This window comes from Pseudozyma flocculosa (genome assembly GCF_000417875.1).
Source record: "Pseudozyma flocculosa PF-1 unplaced genomic scaffold scaffold00008, whole genome shotgun sequence".
NCBI lineage: Eukaryota > Fungi > Basidiomycota > Ustilaginomycetes > Ustilaginales > Ustilaginaceae > Pseudozyma > Pseudozyma flocculosa.
The window spans coordinates 550,633-568,320 of NW_006920876.1; the positions used below are offsets into that span (position 1 = coordinate 550,633).

General features: G+C 66.7%; 5 protein-coding genes across 5 annotated transcripts in view; 4 read left to right on the plus strand and 1 right to left on the minus strand.

Moving 5' to 3' along the window:
- Nucleotides 1-1,285: 1,285 nt before the first annotated feature.
- PFL1_02866 (uncharacterized protein) lies at nt 1,286-2,173 on the plus strand (the record flags this gene model as incomplete). The annotated part of the gene is made up of 1 exon (XM_007880379.1): nt 1,286-2,173. One exon carries the CDS (start codon nt 1,286-1,288, stop codon nt 2,171-2,173), a length of 888 nt encoding a protein of 295 aa, XP_007878570.1.
- Nucleotides 2,174-3,580: 1,407 nt separating this feature from the next.
- Nucleotides 3,581-5,542, plus strand: PFL1_02867 (uncharacterized protein; the record flags this gene model as incomplete). The annotated part of the gene is made up of 1 exon (XM_007880380.1): nt 3,581-5,542. The coding sequence occupies one exon, from the start codon at nt 3,581-3,583 to the stop codon at nt 5,540-5,542; it is 1,962 nt and encodes a 653-aa protein (XP_007878571.1).
- Nucleotides 5,543-10,230: 4,688 nt separating this feature from the next.
- PFL1_02868 (uncharacterized protein) lies at nt 10,231-14,499 on the plus strand (the record flags this gene model as incomplete). Its single annotated transcript, XM_007880381.1, has 1 exon — nt 10,231-14,499. One exon carries the CDS (start codon nt 10,231-10,233, stop codon nt 14,497-14,499), a length of 4,269 nt encoding a protein of 1,422 aa, XP_007878572.1.
- A 901-nt stretch (nt 14,500-15,400) lies between these two features.
- On the plus strand, nt 15,401-16,534 carry PFL1_02869 (uncharacterized protein; the record flags this gene model as incomplete). The annotated part of the gene is made up of 1 exon (XM_007880382.1): nt 15,401-16,534. One exon carries the CDS (start codon nt 15,401-15,403, stop codon nt 16,532-16,534), a length of 1,134 nt encoding a protein of 377 aa, XP_007878573.1.
- A 217-nt stretch (nt 16,535-16,751) lies between these two features.
- Nucleotides 16,752-17,688, minus strand: part of PFL1_02870 (uncharacterized protein) — a gene marked incomplete at both ends in the record, with an annotated part of 3,404 nt that continues 2,467 nt past the window's right edge. Inside the window, one exon of the mRNA XM_007880383.1 lies at nt 16,752-17,684. Within this exon, the coding sequence (XP_007878574.1) occupies nt 16,752-17,684 (933 nt within the window). The remainder of the gene's footprint in view (nt 17,685-17,688) is intronic.

A 17,688-nucleotide genomic window follows, 5' to 3' on the forward strand; every position in this document is an offset into this window, starting at 1 on the left:
GAAGAGGGGGGAGCCGTGAACGAGATCCAGACGAAAAGATCAGCGGCGGGCTGATAATCAGACATTCCAGCTCCGCGGCCAGTCAGGCATGGCAGTCTTGGAGAGTGCACCCTGAAACGTCGTGGGAAGGTCATTCACGCTCTCGTCGAGCCCTCGTGATCGCGGCCGGCTCCGGTAGCGTGCGTGCTGAGATGGATTCTACCGTATTTACTTAGGTACCCGGGCAGCGCAACTGATGGCGAGGCTGGACTGCTCTGGACCGAAGCGACGATCGCTGCTCGCCCCTATCGAGGCCGATGGGACGAGGCAACGGCTCCCACCAGTCCCCGGAAACCGAGCCCCTATCCTACCTAGTGCCGGTGCGTCTCGCTGTTTGGGCTCATCGCGGATCAAGTAGCAGGTTCTTGGCGGCGTGTCGGCTGTACGCCCATCGGGAAGGCCAAAGCTCACCTACTCACACGATGGCTGCGCCGTGATAGAGGGGTTGGGTAGGGTAGATGGTGAGCCAGCGGACAGGCCAGGAACGAGGGCACATGCCGGCGTCGGGAAAATCCTCGGCGCGAAGATCTTTGACCCACCCTCGGCTCCTCTTCTTCGACGGGGGTGTTGGCCCCCCTGCCTGCCTTTGCCGCCGCTCTCCCGCCTGCTTCCGTGACTGCTGCAGATGAAGAGGCGGGGGGTTGCGTGTCCCCAAGGCAGGGTCCGGAAATTTGCCGGCAGAGACGCTCCAGGCCAGAGGCTCTTCGGGGGGTGATCACCGCTCGGGGCGCCGATGCCACATGGGGGAGCGGCCACCCTCGAATTCTGTGCGCTGCTTGACAGCCGTCCCCTCGAATTCTTCCTGCCTGCGCCTGCTACCTACCTGCCTGTCCCCCGAAGCTTGCTTGCCCGAGACTACTGCCGACGCCGGATCGTCGGTCGATCCGCGACACTTGGCTGCGCCTGTCCCCTCGTTTCGGGAGGGCCTGTTCCTGCCTGCGCCGCTCTCTGCTGGCGACCGGGCTTCTTCTGGCCACGACACCTGCCTACCGCCGCCCAAAATGGGGGATCCGGCGCTCTTGGCGGCCAAAACTTTGAGCTACTCGCAGCACGCCCCGGGCGATCCACCGTACATCCCGTAGCAGCTGTCGCTGCATGGACGATGGGCACCTGGGAATGCTATAAGAAGCGTGACGACCGGACGCCAATTCATCTCCATTCATCCTCATCAGCCCACTCTCCTCCCTACCCACCGATCCCCCCTCTCCCTACACCGGACCACCTTCTTTCCTTCCTCTTCCTCGCAATGATCGCTGCCAACCTCCTCACTCTGGCCGTCGCCGCCGCCGGCGCCGTTGCCGCTCCCCTCCAGAAGCGCGCCTACTCGGGCACCGCCACCTACTACGCCGCTGGTCTCGGCGCTTGCGGTGGCACCAACAGCGGCAGCGACTTCATTGTTGCCCTCAACGCTCCCACCTGGGGCACCTCGGACGGCCAGCGCAGCTCGCACTGCGACCAGCAGGTTGTCATCACCAACAACAAGAACGGCAACACCCAGACCGCCACCGTCGTCGACCTCTGCCCCGGCTGCGGCTACGGCTCGCTCGACATGTCGACCGGCCTCTTTGCCGCGCTCAACAACGGCAACATGGACGACGGCGTCTTCCCCATCACCTGGCACTGGGCCGGCGAGAGCGCCCCCGCCCCCGCCCCCGCTCAGGAGAAGCCCAAGCCCAAGCCCACCCCCAAGGAGACCAAGACCAAGGAGGTCGCCTCGGCCACCCCCACCCAGCGTGAGGCCAAGCCCACCCACAGCGCCTCGTCGACCTCGGCTGCCGCGCAGCCCCAGGCCACTGGCTCGGCCACCACCGTCGTCACCACCCCCGAGCGCTGGTCCAAGGTCGACAACACCTGCAACTTCACCGCTGACGAGAAGACCCTCGGCGTCGCCATCGGCCCTTCGGCCCTGCTGAGCAAGGACGACCTCTGGAAGGCCTGCGGCAAGTGGATCCAGATCGAGAACAACCAGAACGGCAAGTCGCTCAGCGTCCAGGTCGTCAGCTACCTGCCCGAGGCCGAGTCGACCTTCCTCGCCATCGCCGACGGCTACACCTGGCTCTCCAACGTCTACGGCGACTACGTCGAGCCCATCAAGTCGCTCACCTGGGGCTTCATCGACGGCCAGGACATCTAAGCGGACCGCGCTCCTCGTCAGCCGCTCCCCCGTGACCGCCCCCCTTTCTCCCCCTCCGCAAAAAGCAACATAGACAACGGGCTCGAGCCCGGTCGCTCGATGCCGCCATCCGTTCCTTGACCGACCGACGAGGGCGCAACGCGGTGCCAGCCACCCCGGAGCCCACCCTCGCGCTGTATTCCTATTCTACCCACCAAGCCACCTCAGAGTGCAGGACGCGCCGCCCCCTCGCGGAGACGCTGGCCGCCCCTCTCGCCTTCATAAGCTCGCCGATGCTTTGGGCCCTCTTCTCCACCCTTCTTTCCACCTTGTTCAAGACGGGGCCCATTCTTACGTGTATACGAGCTCCCCCTTCTTCCCACACCCTTCGTTTCGCTCTCCTGTTCCTCGTCTTACGGGCTTTTCAGATATCCCCTCTCCCCGCCCTCTTCTTCCGCTTCCATCTGGGAGCCATGCAGCATAGATAGATAGTCACCACGCTCGTCAGATCGGCCCTCGCCTGCCGTCGTTCCCTCTTTAGGTGCGACGCGGGAGTAGACGGCGCCACGACAGCCAAATGAAAAGCAAGGCGTAAAGCCTCAGTCCACCAAACTCGCCATCACGTTTGATGATCGTGCCGCTGTGAGATGCCAGTACCAGCCATTCTGCGGCTGCCCTTTCCCAATGGGCCAGCAGCCAGCCAGAGGAGCTCGCCCCTTTCGGTACCGGATCGCCTCCGCAGCGGACCGTGCCTGGCACCACTGACAGGCATCTTCTTCAAGCGTCTTGTCGGCTGCCGGCCGCCTTTGCTTCTCGAAGAGGGGCGTAACGTCTGGCATGGGCGGTCGGCGGCAGAGCAGGCTCGACCGGCTGACTACCCTTGACGACCCGCTCGTGAGCCAGCCGCTGCTGGGGTCGGTAAGCTGTCCGGCTCGCGGGAAGCCTCGGGACCGGTGACAGGGAGCGGCGCTGACGGAAGCCGGCAGCGTGATTGGCCCGCCACGCCCGACGCCCGTTTGTCCTGTGATAGGCGTGGCGGATTAGAAATCGGCGGGTGGCATTTCAAGTTTTGTATTCGATCCCGCGACGCCTTTCTGCTGTCAGCCGGTTGGGCGGCGCTGGGCCGGCCGGGTTGCCCTCGACTCGACTCGGACTCGACGCCTTTTTGCGCGGGCGACCCTTCTTTCCCCGCATGGCCCCCTCCTGGTGGCACTTCCGGCCTCGGTCTTCCTCGCTCTCGCCACCTCACTTCCTTCACCGACCCCCTCTCCTCTGTATCATAACGAGGCCCTCCGTCCGTAGCTCCCTTTTACCATCGCCAACAAGCTCGCGCCACACTAAGCAGCCACGCAGCTCCTTCCCCACCCGCGCCAACGCCACATCGATCGCTGCCTGGCCACCGCCTCGACGGACCGACGACTCGCAAGCATGCTGGCATCAAGGGCCGCCACCGCCACTCCGGCACGCCTCGTCTCCGCCGTCCGCCACGCTCTACCTCGCGGGGCGCCTTCCTCTTCCACAGCAGCAGCTACGAGGTCGCTGTCGAGCTACACACGGACGGCGCTGCCGGGATCCACCTCTTTTGCAGCACGTCCGACCCCCAACATCGCCTCGCGAGGCTTCAAGAGCTCCCCGCTGTCTCGGAGAGCCGTGCCCGCTGACGAGGTCGACGAACCGTTCGACCTCGCCAAGGTCGAGCGCGTCGCCGATGAGGCCGATGTCGTGATTGTCGGTGGCGGGCCCTCGGGCCTCAGCGCCGCCATCAAGATTAAGCAGCTGGCCGAGCAGAGGGGCGAGGAGATCCGCGTCGTCGTGCTCGAAAAGGGCCCCGAGGTGGGCAACCACATCCTCTCGGGTGCCGTCATCGAGCCCCGGGCCCTCGAGGAGCTCTTCCCGGACTGGAAGGAGATGGGCGCGCCGCTCAACCAGCCGGCGCTGCAGGACCAGATGCGCTTCCTCACGCCGACGGGCTCGTTCCCGATGCCCCACCCGCCACAGATGTCCAACAAGGGCAACTACATTGTGTCGCTGTCGCGCGTCACTGCGTGGCTCGGCGAGCAGGCCGAGGCCGCCGGCGTCGAGATCTACCCCGGCTTCGCGGCGTCGTCGCCCATCTGGGAGACGGACGCGAGCGGCAAGAAGATCGGGCTCAAGGGCGTCGTGACCAACGAGATCGGCCTCAACAAGGAGCGCCAGCCCAAGGACAGCTTCGAGCCCGGAATGGAGTTCCACGCGCCCATCACCCTGTTTGCCGAGGGCGCCCACGGCTCCATGACGCAGAAGATGATCCGCGAGCTCGGCCTGCGCGACGCCGTCGGTGCCGACCCGCAGACGTACGGCCTCGGCGTCAAGGAGGTGTGGCGGGTCAAGCCCGAGAAGCACCAGGCGGGCCTCGTCACCCACACCATGGGCTGGCCGCTCGACACCAAGACGTACGGCGGCTCGTGGACGTACCACATGGAGGACAACATGGTCTCGATCGGCCTCGTCGTCGGCCTCGACTACCAGAACCCACACCTCAGCCCGTTCCGCGAGTTCCAGCGGATGAAGCACCACCCCTTTTTCAAGGATCTGCTCGAGGGTGGCGAGTGCCTCGCCTATGGCGCGCGCACGCTCAACGAGGGCGGCTACCAGTCGATCCCCAAGGTCCACTTCCCCGGCGGTGCGCTGCTGGGCTGCGCCGCCGGCTTCCTCAATGTGCCCAAGATCAAGGGCACGCACAACGCCATGAAGAGCGGCATCCTGGCCGCCGAGGCCGTCGTCGACGCGCTGGCCAAGCGCACCGAGTCGGGCTCCTCGGACCAGATCGACCTGGCCGAGTACAAGGCCAAGCTCGACGACAGCTACGTCATGAAGGAGCTGTACGAGGTGCGCAACATCCGCCCCAGCTTCCACAACCCGCTCGGGCTCTGGGGCGGCATCGCCTACTCGGGCGTCGACTCGCTGCTGCTCAAGGGCCGCACGCCCTGGACCTTCCGCCACGTCGGCGAGGACCACGCCCAGACCAAGCCGGCGTCGCAGTGCGAGCCGATCGAGTACCCCAAGCCGGACGGCAAGCTGTCGTTTGACATCCTCACATCCGTCTCGCGCACGGGCACCAACCACGCCGAGGACCAGCCGGTGCACCTCGTCGTCAAGGAGGGCGACTACAAGGGCCACGTCGAGCGCAACGTCGGCGTCTACGACGGTCCCCTCGGCCGCGCCTGCCCCGCCGGCGTGTACGAGTACGTCGACGCCGACGAGGGCGGAGAGCACGCCCTCGGCAAGAAGCTCGTCATCAACTCGCAGAACTGCATCCACTGCTACACCTGCAGCATCAAGACGCCCGATCAGAGCATCCGCTGGGACGTGCCCGAGGGCGGAGGCGGCCCCAAGTACTCGATGACCTGATCCGTCGTCGCTGTACCTTTGCTCGCCCCACTGAGTGGCTTTCCAGACCTTGGCAGTCCCGCCTGTAGGCATCCCCAGCCCCAGCCCCAGCCCCTGCATCCGTACCCGCCTTTCTCTCCTTGCCATCGATCCAGAGCAATACAGAGCATTTCCAGCACCGCCTCCGTCAGCGAAGGTCGCCGCCGAGCACGCAGGCAACGTCTCGTCTCCGGGCAGGCCCGGCCGCGTCTGGCTCGCTTGCAGCTTTCGCTCCAGCCAGCCAGTCAGCCCGATCGACCGAGCAGAGCAGAGCAGAGCAGAGCAGAGCAGGGCAGGGCAGACCGCGTCCGCGCTCGCACCACTCGAGAGGGGCAAGACTGCGTTGCTGGTCAGCCTTCGTCCTCGCAGGCAAGCCTCTGCTGCAGGCAAGAGAGCGAACATACACATTATTTTATATGTGCAACAATCTTCAGCCTTTGCATAAGCAGCCTCCTTAGCTCAGTGGTAGAGCGCGTCACTAGTATTCTTGAACCGCCTCTGTGCGTTCGGGATGGCCATGACGAGGTCAGTCGTTCAAATCGGCTAGGAGGCAGTCCTTTTTCATCGGTTCGACGCGGAACTATCTTGCCTGGCGAGGCTGTCGGCGTCAAACCCTCAGATCCGATGGATTTCATTAAGCCTGGCCCGCACCTTCGACACCTTATCTTTTTTGGGTCTGGGCAAGAGGGCGAGCGAGGGGAAAAGTGGCTGCGCACCAAGGCAAGCGCAGCACCTATACGGGTACAAAATTCGGCCGTCATGACATCATCGGCGTCTGTCGTATAATGGTTATTATCTCTGCCTTCCATCATCGGCAGCAGCTATGTGTTAGCAGAGGACGCGAGTTCGATTCTCGCCAGACGCAACTTTTTTGACTTCGGGGGAGCAGAAAATGGACGGGCACCGCGGGGCCACAGGTCGATGCCGACGGAGATCTGATCTGGGACGTGAATGGCGGACATGGAAAATCAAGACGCCGTGGCCGCGTCATGGCCTGCGGGAACTGCCATTCACGGCCTGCCCCCCCGCGTGGAGCCGACCGAGATGGGATGGGATCGGCAGTCGCCGGGTGGAGCCGAACCGAGGCCGAGGGCGGGCAGTGAGCAGACACGGTGGTATGTACAGTACAGCACGGTACGGTAGAGCCGATAGAGCAAGGCGGAGCGAGCCGGGGGACGCTCTGACGTGGAGAGAAGCAAGGCGGCCCGGCCCTGCCGGCGGTGAGGATAGCCGGTTGTGGGGTAACGCCCAGCTAGGGCGGGTGTCGTGTCTCGCCTGGCCTGCCTGGCCTTGACATGCCAACCTAGCCTACTCCTAGGCTGCCGGCTACGCCTACACGAACGACGCGTAGCAGTTCCGGGAATCTCCGGCGAGCTTTCAACGCCGATAGGTGTCCCGGGGATCCTGCTCAGCGCCTGGACCGTGAACGCGATCCCAGGGGCGATGCGAGACTCGGCCCGGGCATGGACGAGAATGACTGTGCCATGCTGGAGCGGCTCGTCATCACCGCTCGGACGGTCGGGAGGATCGCGGCCCGGTACAGGTACGATAGAAGGCTGAAAGCGTAGACCTACTCGGCCGGTGCCTGGCTAGAAACGGTACCACCTTGCTGATCTTTGCCGTCTCGCACCGGACAGACATGTCCGGAAGCACGGCTGCTCTGGGCAACGCTGACGACGATGCATGCTGCTGGCGCTGAGCTCTGCTTGCGGTCGAAAATAGCACATACGCCCATTGCATGCAATCGCTCGCCGGCCAACCTCCGTGCTGGCCTGACGTGGGGTCATGGGAGGAGGCGTCGGCGCGGCCCTTCCCCCCACGTACAGTCGGGCTGTACCTACCGTGGGCAGCCTGCCTTCCTAGCCCAGCCTCATCTTGTGTCGACGGCGGCATGATTCCATGAGACGCACAAACGCACGGGGTCCCCGCTGTGCGTCCCTCCGTCCCTCCCCTGGCCCGCCGTCCGTCTGTCGTCTGGCGATCTAAGCGAGCGAGCGGGTTCTGTAGATCTCCAGTCGATTAGGCTAGCAAGCAAGCAAGCAAGCAAGCAAGCAAGCAAGCAAGCAAGCAAGCAAAGCAAGCAAGCAAGCAAGCAAGCAAAGAAGCCGGTCGGCGTCCTGTAGCTTCTTTCAGAGGCACTCGCGTCGTTCTTGGATCTCTGCCAGCTACCGCCTGTCGCCTGTCCATCCCGTACCGGCAGAGAAGTCCACGTACCTCACACGCCAGAGGCCTCTGGGTCGTAGGTACACGTACACGTACCGCCAGCGATGAGGGGCAGGAGCGACGGCCGGCGCCGTCGACGACGCACGAGCCGGTGGCGGAGTCGCAAAAGAGAGGAGCGCCTCGAGACGCGCACGCCTGAGGTCAGCATGCCGCAACCCTCTTGCGTCGCCGAGCTAGGCCGGACGTATGGCCTTCTCCGGATCACCGCCAGGCTCGCTCTACAGCACGGCAGGACCGCACCAGACATACAGACAGCTAGGCCAGCTCTTCCCAGGTTGCCGTGCTCTGGACGTGTTGCGCCAACACAGCCTCGGCGAAGCAGGCTAGGCTAGGCTAGGCCAGGCTAGGGCGAGGGTGGGTCGTGGAGCCGGCCCGGGGACCGAGCGAGCGAGGCTGCGCCGAGACCGCTGCGCCGCGCTTGCCTCTCCCCGCCACGCCCTGCCTGCGCGTGGGTTGGACACCGGTTCCCGACCCCAGGGACTGAAATTTTGTTGGGGCCAGCGCGCAGGCGCACCGAGCCAAGACAGAAGCAAGATGAGAACGTACAGGCAGGCAGGACGAGGTGCGCAGAGCGAGCGCGCCGTCGCAGCATCACTACGGCAAGAGGCCGGGCGGTGTTCTCCCTCTCTGTCCCTCCATTGATTGCCTTTCTCTTTTGTTCTGCTGCGGAGAAAGAGACAGGGGCAAGCCAAGGTCAGGCGTCTGGGCCAGCTTCGATCCGCCCCCGCCATCGCCATCGCCATTGCCATTGCCCACCGCCTCGACGGGCGCAGATGGCAGAGAGAGTGTGCCATGCTCTGCCACGCCTTGCTCTGGCCGGCCAGCTGGGCGACCGACCAGGCCGAGGTAGACTGGCGCTGGAATTGCCGCGGCACGGCGAGGTCATGTCGACGCTTGTTCCTGATGATGCTGCTTGCGAGCTTCTTTCTGCAGAGAGCAGCGAGTTGGGCGCCGAGCGGATCCCGCCTGCCCGCGCCGGTCTTGCATACCGCCTTGGGTGCTACGCAGGGTGGGCGTGCGTCGTGATGGCTTGCGGCCACGCACCGTTGGGGCGGCTTTGCTTGAGCCTGGCCCCCCGCGACGACCGCCCCCAGCGCCCGCCATCAGGGCAACGAGCCATGGATTGACGGGCAAACGGCGTCTACCGACGTGGCATCGCCCGGTTCTCGTCGTCAAGCAGCCAGCAGGCCAGCGAAATTGGCCAAGAAGGGGGCCGGGATGGGCCGAAAGGGGCGACGGAGTCCTGCCGAACGGGCGGCGCGACCAGAGGCGGGCGGGCGCTGAGCTCAAATTCGAGTCCAGCGAGCGCAGGCTGGCTGGCGGGGCGGTGACCGGCAGGCAGGCACGCCCACTCAGCCCTGCCTCCAGGTAGCAGCCTGCCCGGCCTGCGCCCCCCCATTCCTCCCTCTCTCGGCTTCAGCCATCGCAGCGATCTTCGCGACGACCGCTCCTGCCTTGGCTGCCTGCTTGCTCGTTTCCTCGTTCCTCGTCTCCTCGACCTCGTATCGTCGTGCCTGCCTCCATCGACCTCGACAGTCCGCCGGGCCCTTACCGGTGTCGCCTCACTGACCGGCCGCGGATCCACCCGGCCCCCGCGCTTGCAGCCACGCTTTCCCGAATCTTGAATCCGCCTTTCCGCCATGGCGTAGCCCCTGGACCCAGCTTCGGCATCCTCGTCTACTACCAGAGTAGTCTACCCCGCTCGACCCTCCCGGGCCACCCGCCTTCAGGCCAACAACACCTAGCGTGTTCCCTTCCGACCACCAGCCATTCAACCTCTGCACCGATATCGGCCAGCCATCATCATCGCCGCCGACCCTCGCGCACAGCCGCGCACTTTCGTCAGCCAAGCCCAGGCGCCCATCTCGCACTGCGCCGGCGGTAAACCGCGCGCTCCTTGTTATCGCCGACAGACACAAGAGTCGATCCTAGCCTATCGCGCCTCTTTGCTTGGCTCGCCCGCCCCGCCCTGCCTCGCTTTGATTGTTCCGGTCCCTGCATCAATCGGTGCTCTGCCTCATCGACAATCGACAGCGCCGCATCGTATGCGATCGTCAAGCAGACGTTTGCTCCAGTCGCCACCTCCGATACCAGACAACGCCTGCGGCATACCTACGCTCGACCGCAGACTGTGAGTCATCGCAAACTTCTCGCCCGCGGCGCAAGAGTACCACCCCGGCATCATCAGCCTCGACACTTCCGGCCCTTCCTTGTCTCCGTTCCCTCGCCTTCTTGCAGCGCGATCCGGTCCGTTGACCTTGCTTGCTCCTCGACACTCGCAACCTGACCACCGCGGTCCCTCCTGTCCTATCTCCACCTCACACCAGCACCTAGCCAACGTCCTCGCCCTCGCCACCTGCTGAAGGCAACGGCGACCCCTCTCCGCCGCCCCCGCACAGAAGGCCAACATCGAACTGCGGACCTCGACGCGGGCATCTCCGGCCCAGATGCCAGCCGTCGCACCTTCGGGCCACCAGCGGCCTCCAGGGGCAGACCGGTCAAACAAGCTCAAACCCCTGCCACCTCCGACCGCGCGCGACGACGAAGACGAGACCACAACCGACGACGACAGCAGCGATGAAGACGCCGCCCTCGAGATGGACGGCCAGGAGCTGTGGACTCAGAACTACTGCGCCACCTGCGACTGCCTCATCGAACCGGGTGAGGGTCTGGCCGGGGCGGGCGCGGCCGAAGCAGCGCCGACCCCGCACACCAGCCTCAAGAGCCGATCGGGCACGATAAAGGCTCGCGGCCCGGACGGCGGCTCGGACGTCGCGCAGCAGCAGAATCCGCATGGGCCGAACGCCGCATCAAAGGGCGCCGCCGCCACCTCCAACACCAGCAGCAACGGCAACAAAGGAGCCGACCTGAAGCGCACCAACTCGGCGGGCCGCTTGCATGCGCGCGGCCCCAACGGCCCACTCGGACCGCACAAGCGCACCGGCAGCGCGGGTAGCCGTCTGAATGCGCTGAGCGAGCTGCGTCCCACCACCAAGCTCCACCCGACCCAGGACGACGTCAAGGGCAAGGGCAAGGCTTCGTCGGGCCAGGAAGCTAAAGGCCCCGGCCGCCGCAGTCCAGCAATCAGCCGGAGGGGATCCTCGGCCAGCGTCAAGTCTCTCAACCACAGCGGCAGCGGGCCCAGCTCCACCAAGTCGGACGATGGCACCGGCAGCGGCCCGGTCAAGCCAAAGTCTCGCGGCTTCCTCGGCGGTCTGACGCCCGCAGCGCTCAAGCAGCAACAGGCCGAGATGGCGGAAAAGAAGCGCGCACCGACACAGCTCTACTGCTCCGAGCGCTGCCGCGCAATCGACCAGAACCGCTCCACGGGCCTGGGCGAACTGACCCAGTACCTCTCGCAACCCCTGCAGCCAGTCGCACCGGCCGCCGCGTGGGTGAGCGGCGGTGGCTGGGTCGTCGGACCGGCGGCCTCGCAGTGGCCCCGGTCGACGAGCCTCAGCTCCGTCTCGATACCCTATGTCACCGGGACGCCCGAGAGCGAGTGCATGTGCGCCGACTGCCTCGACAAGTGCGCCGACGGCGGCAGCGCCGGCGGAGCCACCGTTCCCAGCGGCGCCAGCGACACGACGGAAAGCTCGGGCGGCTACATCTACGGTCGGCCTGCCACCCGTCAGAAGATGAGGACCGCGAGCGGTCGCATCGTGACGCCTCTCAACCTTCACCCGCCGGGCAGCTCCCCAACCGTCGACAGCTACTTCCCCGCGGTCCCCGGCCACCCGTCGCATGCCAAGCGCGATTCGACCTCCAGCCTGCGATCGAGGCCGGGCGACGGCGCAGGCCACGACGCCGACCGACACCGCTCGAACCCGGTACCCTCTGCTGCCGCCACCGTCCGCCCTCCTCCCCGTACGGCCTCCACTGGCCCCGTTGGCAGCGCCAGCACCGCCGATACCGAAAGCTCCGGCAGCCACGTCAGCCTATGGGAGCCCAAGCTGCGCCGCCCGTCCGAGGCGACCGGGTCCGGCACCATCAAGCGGACCAGTCCTTCGCGCAGGCCAGTCCGCGCCCACGGCAGCGAGTCTTTGAACTCGGGACGGACCACCGTCACCGCGACGCCCGCAATCACGCCGCGGCAGTCGATGATGTCGCAGCAGCCGCTCGCCCCTCTGTCATCGGATCGACACCCATCCGGCGTCGACGCGCAGGTGATGCCGGTGCCGACGGTAACGCACAGCGCCGGACATCGCACGGAGCTCAGCTCGGGCGGCGCGGCAACACGTAACAGCCGCGCGCAGTCGACCTCGACGGCGAGTGCGTCGGCCGCCAGCTTTGCCACCAGCCCGCTCAACCTTCTTCGCGGCAGCAGCGTCCACCAGCATGCGGCTCCGTCGGTCGATGTCTGGAACGAGCATGTCGGCAGCCCGCCCTCCGCCCTCGCCGGAGGTGTCGCCGCGACCCATGCCTCCCTCCTGTCGAGGAGCTTGGCCAGCAGCGAGAACACGCTGCCTGGTTCCAGCAGCATCACCGTATCGGGTCAGAAGGATGACGCGCGCCAGCGCCACCAATCCGGCCAATCCTCGCACGCCGCAGCCGCATCAGACAAGCGGGCCACCACGGCCAACATCGACATCGCTCAGGGTATGGGCAGGACGTCGTCGCGGGATGCCGAGGGCCGCCGGAATGGCGGAGAGGGCAGATCCATGAACGAACTGAGCCTCGCCGTCGGCAGTCTCAAGCTGGCGCAGACGCGCGCGCACCAGCGCCACGCCTCGACCAGCCTCTACGATGACCACCCGCCGAAACATTCCCGGCGGCTCTCGCTCTTCGGACCGGTCACGGCGACGGCCGAACGTCGCCCTTCGACGGGTACATCGGGCTCCAACAGCGGCTGGTTCCGCTCCATCTCGTCGGCCTGGGCCACTCTTCGTGGCGCACCCGCCGAGCTTGACCGGATGGGTGACCTCGAGAGCGGCCGCGGAGGAGACGACGGCGTCCAGGAAGCCGGATCCGTCGAGCATGCGGTCATGGATCAGGGCTCCAGGGCTCGAACAGGGCCAGCCTCGTCGTCGCGCTCGACGGTGCAGTTCCGCGAGCCCGCTGCGCCACTGCGGCGAGGCACGAGCTCGCAGGGCTCCTCGCGAACACCGGCTGAGGCCTCTTCCTCGCTGCCAGAGCACAAGGAGCGGCCCGATGCCACGCCAACACAGAGCCTGGTGGCCAAGCCGACCATCCGCCGCGGCCGAGTCCCAGCCTTTGTCAAGGAGATCGGCCACGGCGAGATTCCCGGCGATGCGACAGACAACTTCGGTGTCCAAGGGAGCTCCTACAGGAGCGCCACGGACACTGCCATCGGCGCCAGCCCCGAGTCTCGCAGCCGCGAGGGAAGCCTGTCGCGTGTGGCCACCGCCGCCGACGAGGAAAAGGCTCGCCGGCGGCAAGAGCGAAAGGAGGCCAGCCGGCAGCGACGGTCGCGGGACATCCACGTGCTGCCCCCTTTGCTGGCGCCCATCAGCCGCAACAGCAGCAGCACCAACCTGCTCTACGGCAATGCGCCGCACAGCGCTCGCGGCACCAGCCATGGTCGACCGCGAACGCACAGCACCACGCCGCAGATGGTGGTCGGCAGCGCGGGCTCCAACGTCGTCCAGCACGTCGCGGTGCCGCCCCACCGCTCCACCACGCCAGGCTTTGTCGGCCACTCGAACGGCCCACCTTCCCCGGCGGCCATGATGAGGAGCCCGTTCCAGGGCGCCTTCCCTCCCATTGTCGGGGCCGACGGCCGCACGATCGTCAGCCCGTCTCGACCTGGCAGCGCGGCGGGCTACTACAGCACCGGCACCTCGCCCCGGGCGAAGGGCCTGGGCTGGGGTGCAATGACCTCGATCGCTGCAGCGCCCCTGTCGGCTCAGCTGCCTGGCACCGGTGGTCACCACCATCCCCAGCACCACCACAGCACGTCGATCGGCTATGGCCACGCTGCCGCCGTCGCTTCCCGTGCCACCCAGCACGCCGCCCATCGCCACTCTCACCACGCCGGCCACGGCCACGGCCACGGTCATCATCAAGTCTCGCACGGCGCCCACGGCGCTCAACGAGGAGCCCATCCGGTCCGTCACAACACGAGTCTGCAGCTGGGCACGCTGGGCATGCTGGGAGCCCACCCTCACGGGCACGCGCCCGTGGTCGGACGGCACTCGACGATGCCGCATCTCATCAAGCGGAGCCCCACGCCGAGCGTGCCCGAGGACGGCGGCGAGATGACTTCGCAGGACCTGACCAGCGGCGACTTTATTCCGCGCCCCAACAGCGCCATGACGCAGGCTCAGCGCAGCCGTGCGGCCATGATGCCGCCGCCGCGATCGCGCAGCTCGATGGGCGTCGACTCGGCGGTCGGCCACCGCCAGAGCGCCGCCGCCAGCGTCCAGCAGCATGCCCACGAGGTAGCCGGCGACGCCAGCGGCGGCCTGGGTCCGGCCCACGCCGTTGCACAGCCCGAGCGTCCCGCGTCGAGCCAGAACACCTGGAGCTACGAGGCGCTCCCCGGGCTCAAGACGTACCCGGTGCTTCAGCTGCCGAACCGCGAGACGCACGACGTCTATGACCAGGGCTGGGGCCTTGACTCTGGCGGCCTGGCCAAGCACCTGACGGGCCGAGCGCAGCGCGAGGACAGCGAGGGCGCGCCGATTGACGGCCAGGCCGATGGCGGTCCCGCGCCTCCGCAGCATCGCAAGAAGCTTTTCTACTTTGACGCTTGATCCGTATACGGGTGGCGATCCCCGCTCTCTCGCCGTCGACATCGCCGCTCCACGGCGCTCGCCTGGTCCGTCGAACCCAGGCGCCTTGTCTGCTTTTTTGGGTCCTCTTGGTCCGTCTCTCCTTTCCTGTCCCGCTTCTCAGCTCTCGCCCTCGCCCTCGCAACCTCTTCCCCCTCTCTCCTGTCATTGGCTTTCTTCAAGGGTTCCTCCGTCTCCTGGTCCGCTCCCCTCCCTCTGGCTCTGTCACGCGTGGCCGCTGCGCCTCGACTCTGGCGGATACCTGTTCCTCCCTCGCATCCCTGTCGCTTTCCCCCCCCCCCCCCTGCCTGCTGTCACCCTCGGTCTTGGCCTGTTCCCCCCTCCGTCCTCGTCCGACATGGCGATGCGCGCCCCTCTTTGGGTGGCCCGCCGTGTTGATCCCTTCATCCCGTGTACTTTTATCTTCAATTGATCCTGCATGGTTCCCCCGCTGTCCGCCTTCTTATCTGGTCTGTTGGGAGCTCCAGGTGGTGTGCCGTCGCGTGTGTTTCGGCCGCCAGAGTCACGCTGCACTTTTGGCCCTGTGGCCAGGGCGTGGCGCGGCGGGTCGATGTCGCCGCGGCCAGTCCAGGCCGGGCGGTGAGGCGGCAGCTCGCTGAGCGGTGTGTTGGCCCCTGCCACCCTCCTCCACCTGCCGATGTGCAAGCCAGGTGAAAAGGGCGCGCCGGGCGGAAAAAGCAGCGAGGCGATGTCAGTCAGGGTGCCGTCAGAGGGCCACGGCCAGCGTCAGGGCCAGGCACACCTCGGTCGCCTCGCCTCCGCCCCCTCCTCCTTTCTCCACCACCACCACCACCAACAACGCCGCCGCCGCCCATCCACCCACTCGGCGTCCATCTATCCGCACCCACTTCTACCTGCAGCCATGTCTGTCATCGCCGCCGTCGGCCTCCAGGTGGCCACCTCGGCGCTCGTCACCTACCCCTACGAGGTGACCGAGGTGACGTACAAGGCAAACTACCAGCCCCTCCCCAACTCGCCCGCCGCCCTCTCGGCGCCCGGCAGCGTGCGCCTGACCAGCCTCTACTCGACCTTGAAGCACCACCTCTTGTCGTCGCCCCAGGGCGCATTCGAGCTGCTGCGCGGCGCCGTCCCTTCATTCCTCTACTCGGTCGCCTACGTCTCCCTCTTCCCCGCTTACGCCTCCCTCTTCAACGCCGTCCTGCCCACGCCCACCCTCGGTGCACCCACCGGCGTCGTATGGAGGGACGCTCTGCCGTTTGAGGCCCACCGCGCCCTCGCCACCTCGACCTGGCGCGTCGTCCTCCAGCCCCTCACCTCGCTCCTCTACCGCACCCTCCTTGCCCCCGGCTGCCGCGAGCTGGCACCCATCTTCCCCTCGGTCTCGGCCCTCTGGAACGCATCCACCCGCACCACCTCGGCCCACCACGTCGACACCTCGTCTTCGTCGTCGTCGCGCGCCGCCACAGAGGCAAAGCAGCGGGTCAACGAGGCCAGCGACCGCGTCGCCCAGTCTGGCGTCGCATCCCTCTTCCTCCCCTCGGTCTCGCTCCTCGAATTCGGTCACGGCATCCTCTCGGCGGCCGCCAACCTCGTCGTCGCACAGGCCGGCCTCCCCATCCTCTCCTACGCCGCCCCGCAGCACTTCCCCCCCTCGCCGCGCGGATTCGGGTTTGACGTCCTCAACGCTGCCCTCTGGGCCCTCGGCGGCGTCGCCCTCCGCCTCTCGGCCATGGCCTTCAGGACCGTCTCGATCCGCCTCTCGGTTCAGGACACGGCCACCCCGGCGGCATCGGACGTGGAGGCCTCATCTGCCTCGGCCGGCACCGGCGACAAGGGCGCCAGCAAGATTGTCCTGCGACCCAAGAGGTACACGGGCATCCCCGACGCCTTTGCCTCGATCGTCCGCGAGGAAGGTCTCGGCGCCCTCTTTAGGGGCTGGGTCGTGGCCCTCATGCTCGACGTCGTCGCCGTGTCGTCGACCATGGCCATGGCAGCCGCCAGCCTGCCGCAGATGACCGAGGGTCCCTCGTTCTGAGCCCGCAGCAGTGCGCGCGCCCCTTCGCGTGCGTCGCAGCAGGCCATCCACCCACACGCTCCCTCCCTCTGTGCATGAGACCTTGGCCTCTCTGGATTGTGGTCAACTTCGGCGTCCTTGCTCGGATGCTCGCCCTTCTACATTACGCTACGCTACGCTACCCAGCGACATGCCTTCCAACACAACCCTCATCTGCCCTCCGCGCCCACGGCTCGACTCAGTGGTTCATGCCCTGCAGCCGGCCCTTTGCCCTCACGCCCGTGCCCCCTTGGCCAATCGGGATCTGGAAGACGCCCTGCTTGCCATCCTCGGCCTCCATCAGCGCCCGATTGGCCTCGACGGGTCGGATATCCTGCGCCGCCGTACCGACCGTGACGTGCGGGCGCCACCGTCCCTGACCCTGCCCGCCACGGCCGCCCTGGACCGCCTCGAAGTCGGGCACCGAGGCCGACGAGACGTCGCGAACCGACAGCGCCATGACGCGGCCGTCCCAGATGAGTCGGTCGAGCACCATGTCGAACTCGACGACGTCGTTCGAGGGTCGGCAGAGGTCCGCGTACCGCTCCCACCGTGCTGTGGCGCCGGCGACGTCTTCGGCCTGCTTGGCCGGCGCGTCTTTTGTCTCGGCGGCCTCGGGGTTGGTGATGCTTTGAGACTCCTGCTCCTTTGCCACGGCGGCCGAGTGCACCAAGGTAATGTGCGGGCGGAGCGTGATGCGCTTCTCCTGCCGCAGCTGGTGGAAAAACTCGCGGCCGCTCGCTATCGCCTCGGACGATGCATCGCTGCTTTGCCCTTCGTCGAAGAGCTTGCCGAGCACAGCGTGAAGGTCAAGCTCGACGGCGATGCCATAGTACCGCACCTTGACGCCACCGCCGCCGCCGCTGCCGGCCTTGGCCACCGCTCCCGCTTCCGCTTCCGCTCCGCCGGTGCCCTCGACGGCGTCCTTGTCGCCGGCACCGCCGGCGCTCTTCTTTTCAGACTTTGTCTCGCGCTTGACCGCCGGCTTGTACTCGACCGCCTTGGCCAGTGCGGCCTCGATGCGCGCGTCGTCGGGCATCGGCAGGCCCAGCATGGGGCAGAGGCCCTTGACGATGCGGCGCAGCGACGCCTCGAGCCCCTCGTCGACGCCGAGCCAGATGGTCTCGTCGAACTTG